Source organism: Poecilia latipinna, unplaced genomic scaffold (genome assembly GCF_001443285.1).
Source record: "Poecilia latipinna isolate Pla-1442-1.1 unplaced genomic scaffold, P_latipinna-1.0 Scaffold3077, whole genome shotgun sequence".
NCBI classification, from domain to species: domain Eukaryota; kingdom Metazoa; phylum Chordata; class Actinopteri; order Cyprinodontiformes; family Poeciliidae; genus Poecilia; species Poecilia latipinna.
Genome location: NW_015115693.1, coordinates 44426 through 60824, shown reverse-complemented (window position 1 = coordinate 60824; position 16399 = coordinate 44426). Strand labels below are relative to the sequence as shown.

The 16399-nt window shown below is 35.9% G+C and overlaps 1 protein-coding gene and 1 long non-coding RNA gene across 3 annotated transcripts; one reads left to right on the top strand and one right to left on the bottom strand.

The window, feature by feature from the left end:
• Positions 1-138: 138 nt before the first annotated feature.
• Positions 139-13878, bottom strand: LOC106940055 (uncharacterized). The gene is made up of 3 exons (XR_001422985.1): positions 13800-13878; positions 7297-7366; positions 139-334 (listed from the first exon to the last, which is right to left on the bottom strand). It is a non-coding gene; the product is annotated as an uncharacterized LOC106940055 (long non-coding RNA).
• On the top strand, positions 731-16352 carry LOC106940054 (interferon-induced protein 44-like). Of its 2 annotated transcripts, none has more exons than XM_015022682.1 (15): positions 731-1374; positions 3065-3107; positions 4427-4460; positions 5649-5847; positions 6452-6604; positions 6910-7078; positions 7327-7427; positions 7505-7663; positions 10697-10739; positions 12344-12377; positions 13759-13960; positions 14466-14615; positions 14774-14942; positions 15514-15614; positions 15684-16352. In XM_015022682.1, the coding sequence occupies exons 2-15, from the start codon at positions 3083-3085 to the stop codon at positions 15843-15845; spliced, it is 1701 nt and encodes a 566-aa protein (XP_014878168.1). In that variant the 5' UTR covers positions 731-1374; positions 3065-3082; the 3' UTR covers positions 15846-16352. The 2 variants fall into 2 exon arrangements, with proteins under 2 accessions (XP_014878168.1, XP_014878167.1); XM_015022681.1 differs by having other exon boundaries at positions 5649-5850.
• Positions 16353-16399: the final 47 nt, after the last annotated feature.

Genomic DNA, 16399 nt, shown 5'->3' with positions numbered 1-16399 from the left:
GGCCAACTTCACTCAGGTGACCCCTGCACTAAACCTTCATTCAGTAAAGTAATGTAACTGCAAACACAAGAATGCAAAATACACAAATTTTACTTCAACAATGATAGGGGTTGCATAAAGTGGTAGAAAAACCATGTTGCAGATTAGTCTTTTATACATGATTTCATAATTTTCATTTCTAAAAAAAAAATCCTACAGCTCATCTTAGAAGAATTACTTCTATATACTTGTTAAAATCAGTTTATTGCTAATACAATATTCAGATACAAGAAATAGCAAACTCTGTATCCACAGGAATCCCTCAGCTGGCGATTCTCACCCACATCGATGCAGCCTGTGGGGAAACAGAGAAAAATCTGAAAAACGTCTATAGGAGCAAATATTTAAAGAAAAAGGTGAGTCTTAGAAAGATTGATTCAAAACAGAATAATAAATGAACTAATAAACTGGCTCAAAATATTTTTGATGTTTTTAAATATAGATGGCTGACTTCAGCTCCAGTCTGGGGATCCCAATGAACTGCATCCTCCCAGTGAAGAACTACAGCAGTGAAACTTATCTGGATTCAGACATCGACGCTCTGATCCTGAGCGCTCTGAAACTAATGATTGACTTCGGAGACGACTACACTGACACACTCTTGGAAAAGTTTTATCATTATCAATATATTATCATATGCTTTCTTGTTGCCTTTTTATCTTATGTATACCATTCTGTTAGTTACAGTGGTTAGTTACACCTCTTTACTATATATATTCATTTACACATTTGGTTTATTTTGCTAAGAATTATTTTGCATTTATTGATTACATTGATATGAATGAACATTTACTGATTTGTTGCTGTTAACCTGTGTTTCCAGACATTGGATGGTTTAGATTTAGAACAATGGACATTTAGATGGTGGAAGTGGAAGTTGTCAGGTGAGACTTCATGGTATATGAAAAAGTTTAAGTTTATTGGTTGTTTCCCGTCATGAGGTGAAGACTGGGTGCAGAAGATAAGGATGCATTGCTTTTTTGGCGGGGGGAAATGAGTCCAGAACTGAAAGTAAAGTATGTGTAAACGTGTGTGAAGAAGGATAACAGTGAGAGCATCTCTGTTTTAGTTAGATGGTCAATGACTTAATGTACCTCATTGTCTTTTCTTTGATCAAGCAAAGCCTTAAAATGAACATTCAAATTCATAGTATTCAAATAAAAACTGATTTCTACTCAATATACTGAATGTATCATATAATCCAGTGGGTCTTCCTATAAATCACATGATCTGTTAAATCTGAAAGTGAAAATAAAATCCTTCAAATACTTTTGTAACTGAGCTATTGTTGCCATTGCATCAACTCTTCTTCCCTGAAGCACATCAACTTTTCAGGTGGGTTCAGCAGATAAAAGACCTGCAGTATCATTAGCATGGATTAGCTGCAGTAATCCATGAATTCATGTGTTTGGGCAATTTCAGACAATTTTGGGTTTGTGTTAGGAAAGTTCAGCAAACTGTCATACCTTTGGTTGATTAGTTGGATTTTGTTTTCTGTGTTTCTCAGTTGCTCTTTTATTTAGATCTGATATGTTTTGTTTTACTTTGGTCCAGATCTTTCTTAGTTATTTTAGTTCATCACTATTCTGTTATTTCTTATTTTGATTAGATTAGTTTTGTATTGATTGCTCAGTCTGTCCTAGTATTTCTAGTCACATATATTTCTTCTAGTTATTCTTAGTTACAGTAGTTTAATAGTTTTTTGTGTCTCTTATTGTTTCCTGTTGATTTATTTTCTAGTCCCCTGTGCACATTTGCTCGCTCTGTCGCTCTCTTCCGGTCTCTCTCTCTTCCTCTCTTTCTCTCACCGCAGAGAGAGAACAAAAGTCTGCTTCTCAGTCTGAATTTCTCCTCTCTCCCCCTCATATTTGCGATAAGTTTGCCAATTAGCCCAGTTCTTCTCGTTTCAGCAATCAACCTCCCAGTACTTAAGCTCCTCTCTATCAGTCACTCCTGGCTGGTTCCTCCAGTCATTTCCCTTTGCTTCCCCGTATTCTCCCAGTGTCTCCTGGCTGGATGTTCTTAGATATATTTTGCATTTCATCATTTTTTCATAAAATCATCAAATTCAGCTCCTGCCTCTGTCTCTCTGTGTTTGGGTCCTACAACTTCACCAACCTTCAACATGATACTAGAAACCAGCCAAGGACTTTCTAAGAACTATCAGGTTAAAACTGGTCAATATTTCCACCATAACCTCACCTTGGGGAAGGGCGAGTCTTGCTTCTCACCTCAAGACAGTTTTAGAACCAGAATTTTCACTCCTGTCATCTCTTGGATTGATGGACATATTTGAAGAGATGGAGTTTAACAGACTCAATCCACCTCGACCTCAACTCACCTCATTTCAGGATCATCCACCTCTACCACAATCCTCCACAGTTCAAGACCACTCCTCATTGGTATCAGCCCCTCACAGCTTTTCCAATTGGTCAGTCTGTCACCTCCACCTGTCCTCGTTATTTCTGTCACTAGCTTCATGATTCCCAGCTTGCTCCACTTATCAGAACTTTAAAACGCACTATTCACACCAGTTTTTCAGCAGCAACCTCCTTGTCTCCAACGTCACCTCTCACATAACCTTCAAGGCTGCTGCAGAACCAGCAGTGGCACCTGGCACGTCTCCCTTGCCATATGCCACTGTAGGAGTCAAACTCCTCCAGCCTCCAGATCCTCTTTGGGGGTTTCTCCGGCCTCAAGGCCTCCAAGGATCCTGCTCTTGCTGTTCTCCGCCTGCAGACTCTCTGCACTTTCATGATATTACAAACTATAGTCTTGTTTTTGTCCTAGTCCTCCTTCTGAGGCCCTCTCTGTCCTCTCTTTGGGTTGTTTTTGTGTTTTGAACTCTTCAGCAATCTGGTATCTGCCTTGAGGGGTGGAAATGACATAAGGATTTGCATCCATCCTGAATTCATTTATTTTGTAGCTTCTAAAACTAAGCTAAAACTTATTATTATTAGTAAAATAATAAAAAACAATATGGAGAGAAAAAACTAAGTCTTCATTCTCACACTTTCTCTCATAGCACATTTTTGTCCCAGTCATGGGGGGTTCTTCTTCTTCACCTGGTAAGTAACGCATGGTTGTTGCAGTTTTATGATTTAAAGTTACTTTCAGTTTTAAATTACCTAACATAATTAAATGAAATTAACCTATTGTTAAATTATAAATTAATATTATAGAATATAATTCTAAACTGATGTGATGAGTACTTGTCTAAAAGTATAGTAATGGAAGCATTACTAAATTATCTTCAGGGCAAGGTAATGATGTGTTTTGGTCCATTTCATTCTGGAATTTACAGAGGAAACACAGGAAGGCTAAATTTACCTGAGTAGCTTATCATATTGCATTTTACTGGTGTAATTTTAAATAATTACACCAGTAAATTATTGGTGTATATTACTATTCTCTGTAATATACGAGTGACGAGTCTATTACAGCCAAAAAACTAAATAAAAGAAAAACAAAACAAAGAGCCGGAGCCCAACTTCCAAAGGACATACATTTGTGCCCTCAATATTTCTCTCCAGAAGACTTTGTCATTTGTACGAGCAAAACTGACAAAGGCGCTATCAGGAGATTATTACCTTAACAAGCTAAAAACAACTGCCTTGCCAGCAGTTTTCATCCACTAAGCGCCTAAACCCCACCGCCGGGCTAGAAGCACTTTAAATGCTACAGGAGCTCTGCGGCAGTAGTACCCAGAATGCATTGCAGTATGAACAACATGGTGACGTTCATGTGACAATATTTTATCAAAATTTATTATAAAAAAAATAACCCAACTAAGCAGCATACAGTATTATTACTGTATTGTTTTTACATCTAATATAAATATTTCTCAAATAAAGTCTATTGTTACAACTAATCATTGATCCTATTAAAGTAACTTTTTAAATTAAAGTACTTCAGTGAAATTAAGCTTCAGTTAAACCATTAGAAATAATCATAGAATATAATTCTAAACTACTGTGACAAGTAATAGAATGAAGTCTGAAAGTATAGTAACGGAAGCAAGATTTGAATTTTAATTACAAAATTCAACTGATTGTGTCCAATTACATACTCAAAATAAGTTCAGTTACTAATTCTTCCGTTTATTTTCACTCTCAAACAAAACATAGCTAATCTTATAACAGTAATGGTTTTGACTTAAGTAATCTTAACCTTAATCTGTTTTGCTGTGTTTAGCTCCTCCACGTAAGTATAACTGGATTTACATCAAAACAAGTTTTTTGCTCCTTCATCAATTATCAAATGAACTGCTGGAATGTATCAAATGAATTGGATCCATTGTAATTTATCAAATACAAATTAAATCAAATTTTGCTTACTTTTTGCAAGACTAATTCTTTAAGACGTTGCTCTTTATCTTCTATTACAGTTTTAACAACTCCATGGAAAGAAATACCCTGGGGGTGAGTAGATTTGTTTCTGTACATCTGCATGTCACCAGTGTGTTTGTTGCTCTTTGCATCATCAGACAGTAAAACAACCAATTTATAATCCTATCAAGTTTTCTTAATGTTTTCTAACTTGTTTAGCTTGGCATATTTGAGTAAGTTATTATGAAGTTAATTTCAGGTTTTGTCAAAGAAAACAGATAAAACAATGTAAAAGGAACAACAGCTGCACAGTATGTGTCTCTCAACTGGCAGAATTGCAGAAAGAGTTGATCAGTGTAGATTTTTTCATAAAAAATACTAAAAAATACACAAAACAACAAAAAAAACAACAACAAAGTAACCCCCATTTTATTCATTGACAAAAACAATTCTAATCACAACTTATGTTTTACAGAATCTGTAATTATGGTTAAAAGAATAGAATCCCATGTAAGGTGTTCCTATGCCTAAAATTGAGTAGACATTTTTCTTCTTTTATTTCCACAGATCTCAAACTGTGTTTTAATTAACTTCATTTCCATAGGAGGTATTGAAGTTTTCCAGTTGATCTGCTGAGGCATAGATGGCTGCTGTACTGGAAAACCTCTCTGCATGTGGAACACCAAAGAGGAACAATATGCAGTTTCTTGAATTTTGTATAAAAGTGACCAAAATGTTCTCGTCTCAGGATGACAATTACAACTCTGATATTTTATTTAGAGTTGTAACATCAGAGTTTCAGAGATTCAGAGTTGTAATTTGAATAGTCCAAAGGAGACTATTGTTTGTCATCTAATGCCGAGATCGACTCAAAACCTTCCGTGATCGACGTGTTGCAGCCCTGCTCTAGCAAAACACGAACAGTTCAGAAACAATATGAAATGGGAAAAAAGTTATTTCTTAACTGATTAAGTCATGTTTTAGATTGTTCTTGAAAAATTAATCAGTCACGCCTGATGGGTGCACTTTTTACAGCTGACAGCCGCTCCCCTCTCTTGCAGGTACTGCGTACCCCCGCTAAATCTTTTAGGGGTACGCAGTACCCTGCCGTACCCCCTTACTTTCACCTCTGCTCCTACATGATCCTAACAAAATGTAAATGAAGCCCTACAGGCGCTCAGTAGCAACAAGTTTGTTCTGGCAGAATATTCTGTAAATTTTAAACTTACAAATATAAGTTTAAAATTTATATTTGTAACTTTTATTTTCACATATTAACAGAAATAAAGATGAACTTCTGCAGTATGTGAAGAACTTTCAACCTCAAAATAAAGAAGTCAAAGCCGTCAGAGTTTTACTCTGTGGACCAGTCGGTGCAGGAAAGTCCAGCTTCATCAATTCTGTCAACAGCGTCCTGCAAGGGAGGATGACCCATAAAGCTCTGGCCAGCTCCACAACCTCTGATCAGAGTTTCACCAAGGTTGTGAATATATTTTTTTGTTCAGCATTAAAAGCTCATTCAAACTTTTAAGTGTCAGCTTGGTGTATCAGCTCGGTTTCTACATGTCTGAAGGAAAAGTTAGATGATACTTTATACTATAAAGTGTAAAATTTGTTTATATTTCATATTCATGCTCAAGTCAAAATGTAACCCTATGTTTTAAAGGATAAAATCTGCATTTGTGTAAGAAAATGTGGAGTTAAAATGTTTTTCTTGTGCCCTAATTCTACTGAATAATCAGTAACATGGCAGAATGCACAACCTTTTCTGACACTCAGTGGTTACAGACTTATTAGGAACTGAGACACTAAAATTAGATTAGCACTGAGATAATAATTTTATTTAGTCAGACAAATTGAAGGTTTATCAGTGAAATAGTTTGCAAGGAAAAATATTTATATATTTTTAATGAAAACACATGGGTAAGGAAAAGAACGCACAATATATATTTCTGCTTTTATTTTTAATTACGTAAGTTTTGGTCTTCCATAGTTTGCAGCTCTTCTCACAGTTTCAATTTTCTATTTTTTGAAGCTATTTGCTTAGTGTTTACATAAACTTTTATCTCCTTTTATCCTCTCAGTATCAAACCTATAAAATCAAGAAAGAAGGCAGAGGGAACTTTTATCCCTTTGTGTTCAATGACGTCATGGGTCTGGAGGACGGAGATGGAAGAGGAGTCAGAACAGACGACATCAAACTGGCCTTGAAGGGACATGTGATGGATGGATATAAGGTATAAATATATACATTTACTTTTAAAATGGGGCACCACATATCTCAGTGGTAGAGCAGGCTTATCATTTTCAGAGGCCACATTCCTCAATGCATCTGTCTTTTGCTCTCTTCCCTCTTTTTTCTTCCAGTCCAGGTAGTAATGCATAAAGACCACTAAAGCAAAAAAAAAAAAAAACCTTAAAACTTATCCTCAGCAATCACCTAAAAGGCTCAGGTCCTAAATCCATCAAATTTAGCTTCCCTTATATGAGGTATATGCATTTAGTATCAATTTGACTTAATATACATTATGTTTTTCCACAGTTCAATCCTTCAGCTTCTCTTTCTGATGGTGATCCTGGCTACATCTCTTCCCCGTCCATCAATGACAGAGTTCATGTTCTGGTTTACATTTATTCTGCTAATGCATCAGAAATGAAGTTGTCCGTTTTACAGAAAATTGGGGAAATCAGAGAAGCAGCCAAAGAGCTGGGTAAGAAACAAATTGTACAATCAAACTTAAATTCATCAAAGTAATGTAACAACAAACATCAATGAGTAAATACTGTAAACACTTTGTCAATAACATTCATTTGTCGCATAATGTTGGTGGAAAAAGATGTGTTACAAAAATGAAATGGTCTTGAATGTTTCCCACTTTTTATGATTTGCTCCTCTGCTGTACTTGTTAAAAATATATTCATGTCTAACCCACGCAAGAAAAACTCTCTGTATCCACAGGAATCCCTCAGCTGTTGATTCTCACCCACATTGATGAAGCCTGTGGTGAAACAGAAAAAAATCTGAGAAACATCTACAGGAACAAACATTTAAAGAAAAAGGTGAGTCATAGAAAGATTTATTAAAAACAAGAGGGAAAGAAATATGTAATTCTGAATGTACAGCTTCATTTAAACAGATGACTGACTTCAGATCCAGTCTGAGGATCCTAAAGAACCACATCCTCCTAGTGAAGAACTACCGTCATGAAATTCAACTGGATCCAGACGTCGACACTCTGATACTGAACGCTCTGAGGCTGATGATTTACTTTGGAGGCAGCTACGCTAAAAACAGTGTAAGTCAGTGTGTGATATGCATGGAAATCACAGCAACATTTTGTTCAAATCAGTAAAAAAAAAAAAGAGTTAAAATAGTGTTAGAGTCCTTTTATCAGGCAGAGGTGCACTTTCTTAAAGAAAATGTTTTTGTCGTTGAGTTGATTTAACTTAAAATGTACAAATGTTGGGATCCAAAATTTACATTATTGTTTGCCTTTTGTAATTATTAATAAATGTGATTAATAACCTGTCAGTAACAAAATTATTGATGAAGTTAACGTTTCTTTAGTTGGCTCAATGCAGCAATTTCTGTATCTAAGTAATAATAAGTCAGACTTCTCTGTCTTTTGAAGGAATGACTTCAAAAGTACAGCATCTCTCTCTTTCTGTCTCTCTACATCATATTATCGAGCTGAATACATTTAACTTCTCTGCAGTGTGTTATCACCCAATAGTCAGCCACATCCAAATTACCTCCCCTCAGACTCCAGCAGACTGACTACTGTCCAGCTCTCCACCTAACGGGTCCGAGAAGCCTCTAATTCCTGAGTATTACTCCAGATGAGAATTTAGAGGACATTCTGTTTAAGCTGGGCGCGAGAAAGATGCGTCTAGACTCTAACTACCTTCAGATCCAGAAGCTGTGACCCTTTACAGTTAATGAAACAGTCATTTAAGTAGCCCGCAAAAGTCTGTTCAAAAACCATTCCTGTTAACGGTAGCTCTTTCTTTATTAATAACGTGCACTTGTTACAGTAGATCATTTTAGAAACTCGGCACGAGTCCCAGGGTCATTATTTATCATAACCAAAGAAACGTCTGAAGCCCCCTAGTTTACTAGGATCATGAACATTGACTTTACATTAACCAGAAGAATTGGTTTTTAGTTACCTTAATTAATTTAACTGTCCACAGCATCAATTAGACTTTAATGTTTTATTAGCAAGCTTTAGCAGGGGAAAATGACATGCAGCTTCTTAAATAAATAATAAATAAAAAAAATCAAGAGATTAACATATTTAAGAAATTTAGAAATTACTCCTCCTTCTAATCCCTACACTGTGTCACTGATCTAAAGAGAGGCTTTGGGATGCAGTTCCACTCGTCCCTAGATGCTGAGTTGGTCTTGGCAGCAGAAACCTTTAATTTCCATGGTCAGAGTCCTGTCTTGCTGTGGCATAATCCTTTTTAGAATAGATCCAAAGTTGAACTGGTGAATATCCTCCATGAACTCAGTTCTTTATCCATAAGTGATCTTTGTCTATCCCCCATGTCCACTGCAGCGTAGTTGAAATCTTTTGGATTGAGTGTGGGGCTATTTGTCAAATCAGAATCCCGGGTTGTGGGTAAACGGATCTTGTTCCCTTCTTGGGCAGCGCGCAGTCTTCACCATCCCGGGGTATCAATACGCAGCCATCAGTTGATTCTGCACCTTCGTGTGATCTTGACTCAAACGCTGCGGAACAAAGAACACCAGTTCTTCCTTCTCATGTATTTTTGTGCTCTCTATATTCTGGTGGTGAACGCCTCAGCGGTTTCCATACTCGTACTTTTCTTCACCCAACTTCCCCTTTTTCCTGGGTGTTGGGCGTTTTCGATCAACTGCTGACCTTTCAAACTCTTGAACTTCCTTTTTTGGTAACACTTTATTTGAAGGGGGTTGAATAAGACTGACATGACACTGTCATAAACACCTGTCATGAACATGAATAAGCCTTCATGAATATTTATGACTGTCATCATAAAGCGTCATTCGGTAAATTATGACACTTTTAATACAAAGTTAACATTATTCAAAATGTCTTTGTTATGACAACTTGACATTAACCAGGAAATCTGTTTAAACTTTACCTTTAATAACATAAAGTTACCTAATTTTTAAAGTGCAATCAGTATTACTTTTGTAACAAATTTATATCAGTAACGATTTCTTGGTTAATGTCAAGTTGTTATAACAAAGACATTTTGAATAATGTCAACTTTGTATTAAAAGTGTCATAATTTACCGAATGACGCTTTATGACAACAGTCATAAATATTCATGAAGGCTTATTCATGTTCATAACAGGTGTTATGTCATGTTTATGACAGTGTCATGACAGTCTTATTCACCCCCCTTCAAATAAAGTGCTACCCCTTTTTCTTCCATGCTCACAGTTCTGCCTCCACCCAGCCTCTTGTTGCGACACAGTAAAAGACACTTCTATCTAATTTTTATCTAATCTACAGTCATTACTTTTATCCATTTATGACCTCTGCTTTTCGACTTTCTAATCAGAATCACATAACTCATAACTTTAATTAATAGTACATTCAAAACAAGCTTACATAAATTTCAATCATCATTAAATCATAATTCAAGATTATTTCTTGCCTCTCGGCCTCTGTGACCCGTTTTCTGTGTGTCCTGGAAAGATCTCAATCAGTCCCAACCAGGTTTCACGACAAGTGATGAAGTTTTGAAATCAGGGAACATTTTACCATTTGGAACGATCCGATGTTTTCAAGACTGAATGTAAATTGATTCTGCTAACGCTTTCCACTGCCTTCTCCCTATGGTCCTTCACTCATTTGGACAAATAGCCTGCTCCATCAGAAACAACCAATCAGAGCCGGGGGGAGGGTCTTAGTGCTAAATGTTAGCATGGGCACCGATAACGGTGTCAGTAACACTACACGAACATTACTGACACCACTAAGACCCTCCTCCGGGCTCTGATTGGTTGTTTCTTCCTGGCAGAGTTGCATTTTCGCAGACGGCAATACTGGTTCAGGACAGAGATGGAGGAGGTCAATTTTTACAGCATACTGTCACGACATGTGGAGAACTTTAACAAATAAAAAGATATAGGTTTGTAAAAGTTACATATTGCAGCTTTTAATACTTCAAACAAGTAAATTCTTTTGTATTTTTAGAAGAAACAAAAATTTTTACATTTATTGCTTTAAAGGTTTAGCATAAAAAGTCGTGAAACAAACAGAAAAAAAAAACATTCAAAAACAATTTGGACGGGAAAAAACTAACTTTTTCTTCTCTGTCTCTCTCACAGCACGTTTCAGTTCCAGTCATGAGGAGCGGTGCTTCAAGTTCACGTAAGTAATACAGGATTGTTTGGTTGAAATACACGTAAATAATTAATTGCATCAGTTTTCTATTTTAAAATAACTACATTATAAAGTGAAACAAAGTAACAGTGAAAGCATTAGAAATTAACATTATAGATTGAAACTGTAAAACTAGTCACTAGTAGTGGTTTATCAGGTTGAGAGGATTAAGTCCAGCGAATTATAACACGCTTCACACTGCAGTTAGACATTCAGCCGCACATTAACATGCTGATGGTGGTAAGCTACACTGTAGCCACAGCTGCTTTGATTCAGCCTGACAAAGGTGAGGCTGCTGTTGACACCCCTGAGTCCTCTGACCACTGGCCAGATGGGCGAAGTTTCTTGTCCAAGGACAAAACGAAGGAGACAGGTTCAAACTGGCAACCCGCTGGTTACAGGTTTAACTGCTACTGCTGTTGCCATCTTCATCCACTAGAAAGAAACAAAATCACCCAGAATAAAACTCTCATTTTATTGGCTGAGAGGTTGCCAGGCGTCTCTCGAAACAAAAAGTTTTGAGAGACGGCAGAAAATAATTCATAAGCGAGCAGAGAGGTTTGCAAGTGCAGATTTGATCCAAGCAGAGAGACGTTTTGAGCGTGAGGAGAAAGGTTTGAGAGAACGCAGAGAATATTTAAAAGGGAACAGAAGTTTTGAGTGCAAGCATTTTAAGTTTTGAGAACAAAAGATCCAAAGTCCTGGTTTCAGAATGAAAATGTGTGCTCTCGACTTATGGCAGTAAAATTCCCCTGTACATCCAGAATTGCTGTGATGAGCAACAGAATAAAATCTAAAAGTATAGTAATGGAAGCGTGATTTGAATTTTAATAATGTAATCCTCATGACAAGTTTTTTACTTGACTTGTTGTGTCTGTTTTATAACTTAGAAACAGAGACTGAAAGCAATGACTGTTTATTGTGGATATTTTAACTCACAAAAATGAACTCACCTTCTCACTGAAGATATCAAGGCTGCTTTACGGCCTCAATATCCTGGAATTTAATGTCGATGTCAAATTTATTTATATAGCACTTTAAAAACAGGTGTAAAACTGTACCAAAGTGCTGTACAGGAACGACAACAACACAAATTGACAAAAACAAAGTATCAAAACATTACTTCAAATAAATGTCAAAGAATAACAATGAGTTTTCAGAGGCGATTCAAAGTGATCCAGGCTGTGGGCAGATCTAATCTGGACAGGTAAATTGTTCCATAGAATAGGAGCAACAACAGAGAAAGCCTGATTTCCTTTCCTCTCAAGTCGAGTCCGAGGAATCCAATTCAAACATTTTACACTATTCATGTCCACTATTTCATAAGCTCACTGTAAAAATTTACCATTTATTCATTAATAGTTTTGACCCAAAACAACTTAATGTATTGTGCTGTGTTTAGCTCCTCCACTGCCACCACTTAAGCAGAGCTTGTTTGTTGTTTTTTGCTTCTTCATTAAATGACCAAATGAACTGCTGGATTGTTTGACTAACTCAACCTTGATAATAAATCAAATATAATCTAAATGTGATTTTTTTTTGCTTACCATTGCGTGTTTTTTAAAGACATTTCTCTTAATTTTCCACTACAGCTTTGGAAAATCCATGGAGAAAAATATCCTGGGAGTGAGTAAATTTCTTTTTGTCCATCTGGATGTTACCAATGCGTTTGTTGCTTTTTTGCCTCATCAGGCAGCAGATCACTGCCTGTTTAATCTCAGTTTTCCTTAACTCTCCTATTATGTTCATTTCTGAGCTGCATGAATTTTTAAATATGTGGTAGTACCAAAATCATTTTTTTCCCAGAAACATTTTTAAAAAAAATCTGATTTCTAAGTCCATTGTTAAAAATTTCAGTCAATATTTAGTGCAATGATATTTTAACTCTTAGCTCCAAGCACAAGTTATGATATTCCCCTTGTTCGACTGTGTCCCACAGGGTTAAGGTTTGGTTCATTACATTTATGGACAGAATAACTAGGCACAGCCAAAGTGTTGAGCGGATCGGTTTGGTGGCCTTAGGATCGCATCCCTGTGTTTTGCAGATGATGTGATTCTACTGAGTTCATCAGGTCGTGATCTATGGCCTTTACTGGAGTGGTTTGCAGCCAAAGGGAGGCCATGGTATTAAAAAATACCATGGCTTCCCAATCCAAGGTCTTTGTTAACTATAAATTCGGAGTTTCCCAATTGGGTATTGACTTTATCCACCAAATAATCAAAGATTTATTTTTTGAGTCACGTCTTTCTCCTCACTTTCAAGCAGGACAAAATCTGATTTGTATTGATTTAAAACAGGATCCTCACATCGATACTCAAATTCAGGATAATTATGCATTTTAAAGAGATGTGGGTAGAGTAGCCAAAGATTTTACTCGAGTAAGAGCAGCACTACTTCAATATATTTTTGCTCAAGTAAAAGTAAAAAAGTAGTCATCCAAGAAATTACTCAAGAGTAAAAAAGCAATTAATAAAAACGTCTACTCAAGTACTGAGTAACTGATGAAATTAATAATTTGATATTTAAAAATTGACATGGTCATATGTACCAAAATATAAAGTCAAGTGGAAGCATTGGTATCTTAAGGACCAAAATGACAAGAATTAATGTAAATATATAAATATAAAAAAGGAAACGAAATCAGGCAAAATATATTTTTTCTTAAATCCAAAATCAGTTTCTTTGCATGTAAAACTTTAACAGAAACTGGAGGTGTGTGTGTCTGGTGTCTCATGAAGTTTTGGTTAAAACAAGTTTTTTTTTTCATTCAATGGGTAGAAAATCCAGAAATTTTACTCAAGAGTAGAGAAAATTCAATAAAATTACTCAAGTAAAAGTAAAAGGTACAGCATAGCAAAAATACTCCTAAAAGTACATTTTTTTCTAAACTTTTCTAAAAAGTTACTCAAGTAAATGTAACTAGTTACTACCCAAGTCTGATTTTAAGGAAGATATTTGTTCTGGTAGATCACTTTAATTGTAACTCTTATTTTCACATTTCAACAGAAACAAAGATGAACTTCTGCAGTACATGAAGAATTTTCAACCTCAAAATGAAGAAGTCAAAGCCATCAGAGTTCTGCTGTACAGCCCAGTCGGTGCCGGAAAGTCCAGCTTCATCAACTCTGTCAACAACGTCCTGCAAGGGAGAATGACCAATGATGCTCTGGTCAACAACATAGCCGCTGATCACAGTTTCACCAAGAAGGTGAATTTCATTTTTTGTTCGGTTTTAAAGGCTCATTCACATTTTCAAATATTATGACTTTTTACTTGTGTCAGCTTTGTGTATCAGCTCAGTATCCATCCATCCATCCATCCATCCATCCATCCATCCATCCATCCATCCATCCATCCATCCATCCATCCATCCATCCATCGTCTTACACGCGTATCCTGGTGGGGTCTTCAGGGGTCAATGGATGAGAGTCGGTGTGCACCATGGACAGGCAATCTCCACATGTCTGAGTGAAAAATTTGCTCATACTATATAGTATAAAATGTGAAAAAATAGAGGGTTTTATTACACATTCACCCTCTATTCACCTTTAGAGGTTGAAATATACACCAAGATTTAGAGTAGCTCCTTGTTCAGATTTTTATTTTATAAAGCAAATTTCAGTTTGAAAATAAAATAGTTCATATATTTTGAAGAAGATTTTTCAGAAGATTTGTGTACTGCCTACATAAAAACCTAACTCTTTTTCTTTCAGTATCAAACCTATAAAATCAAGAAAGAAAAGGGAAACTTTTATCCTTTTGTGTTCAATGACATCATGGGTCTGGAGGACGGTGATGGAAAAGGAGTCAGAACAGACGACCTCAAACTGGCTATGAAGGGTCATATGAAGGATGGATATAAGGTATAAATATATATTTTTAAAATAATTTTTAACAATCACCTAAAAAGTCATGGTCTATTTGGCTCAGATTCTAAAACACTATCACTACCTCACTATACTGTATGTGAAACTATATTATCCACACAAATTTCTCATAATTGCATCATTTATTTCCACAGTTTAATCCTTCATCTCCCCTTTCTGATGGTGATCCTGGCTACATCTCTTCCCCGTCCATCAGTGACAGAGTTCATGTTCTGGTCTGCATTTATTCTGCTAATGCATCAGAAATGAGGTCATCAGTTTTACAGAAAATGAAGGAAATCAGAGAAGCAGCCAGTGATCTGGGTAAGAAACAAATTATACAATCACATTCTTATTCAGGGAAATGTATGCAGCTGTGTACGCAAGTTGGTTGTATAATGTAGGAGGACAAAATTGTGTACAAAAGTTAAGGTAACATTTTTCTGATTTGTCTATTTTTTTCTTTTTGTAATGTCTTATTTCTAGATTTTCAAAAATTACTCTTATGGCATCTTAGAAGCATTCCTGGGTTTCTTCCAGTGTATTATAAGCCTGGCGGGTACAGGCTTTACTTGTACCCCCACCAGGCTTAGCATTGCTTACTTTATTAAGTCTTTTTAAAATGTTTGCATTTTCTTAAGAATTTATAGTTGATGATCAGGTATTAATCTAAAAATCTTTCAATAACACATAATTATCAAGTGATATTTTCAAATGTTCTGTCAACTTTAAACATCTTTTAACTCAAAAACACAGTGGGCCAGTGGACTGCCCTAATGCCCAACCGCCAGGCTTAGCAAGTTTTATGGGGGAAACCTTGCATTGCTGTGATGTACTTGATATATTAATTACTAATAATCTATAAAGTTGCTCAATAAACTCTCTGTATCCACAGGAATCCCTCAGCTGGCAATTCTCACCCACATTGATGCAGCCTGTAGGGAAACAGAAACAAATATCAGAAACGTCTACAGGAGCAAATATTTAAAGAAAAAGGTGAGCTGCAGAAACATAAGATTCTCTCTCACTGTATCAGACTCTTAATAAACTTATTTTTTTCAACAGATGACTGACTTCAGCCCCCATCTGGGGATCCCAATGAACTGCATCCTCCCAGTGAAGAACTACAGTCATGAAATTCAACTGAATCCAGACATCGACGCTCTGATTCTGAGTGCGTTGAGGCTGATGATTGACTTTGGAGACGACTACGCCAACAAATTGTGAAGCCACGGCACAAAATGTTATCCAGTCAATAGTGTCTGTTTAAAGTAAACTTTTATTTTTCTTTAAGTTGGTTTAATTTAAAACTCCAATCAGGTGTAAACACCAGAGAAATGGCAAAAGACAGCAAAAATACACTATAATACCTAATTCATTTCTCCTTATTTAAAAAGTATATACAAACTCATTGCCTCAAAATTGTTTAGTTTTCATTAAATTCACTGAGTAACACCGACATTTCTATTTTAGTGAGTTTAACTTAAGTTCACATAATAAATCAGTTTGTTGCTTAACTTAAACAGCACCCAAAGCTTTTTTTTGTTGTTGTTTTTGCATATTTAGATAAATGTATGAAACATAAATGTCCTATTGAAAACAAATTTACTAACTCAAAACTATGTATATAAAAAGAACTTTACTTTATTGAAACAGTTCTTGGCTCATGTGTTTTGTTTGTTTGTTTATTTGCATCATAAAACACAAAGTCACAGAACACAGTCAACGATCGAAACGTAACATTTTGTCAAGTGTCGTTACACATGGGAATGTTTTTCATA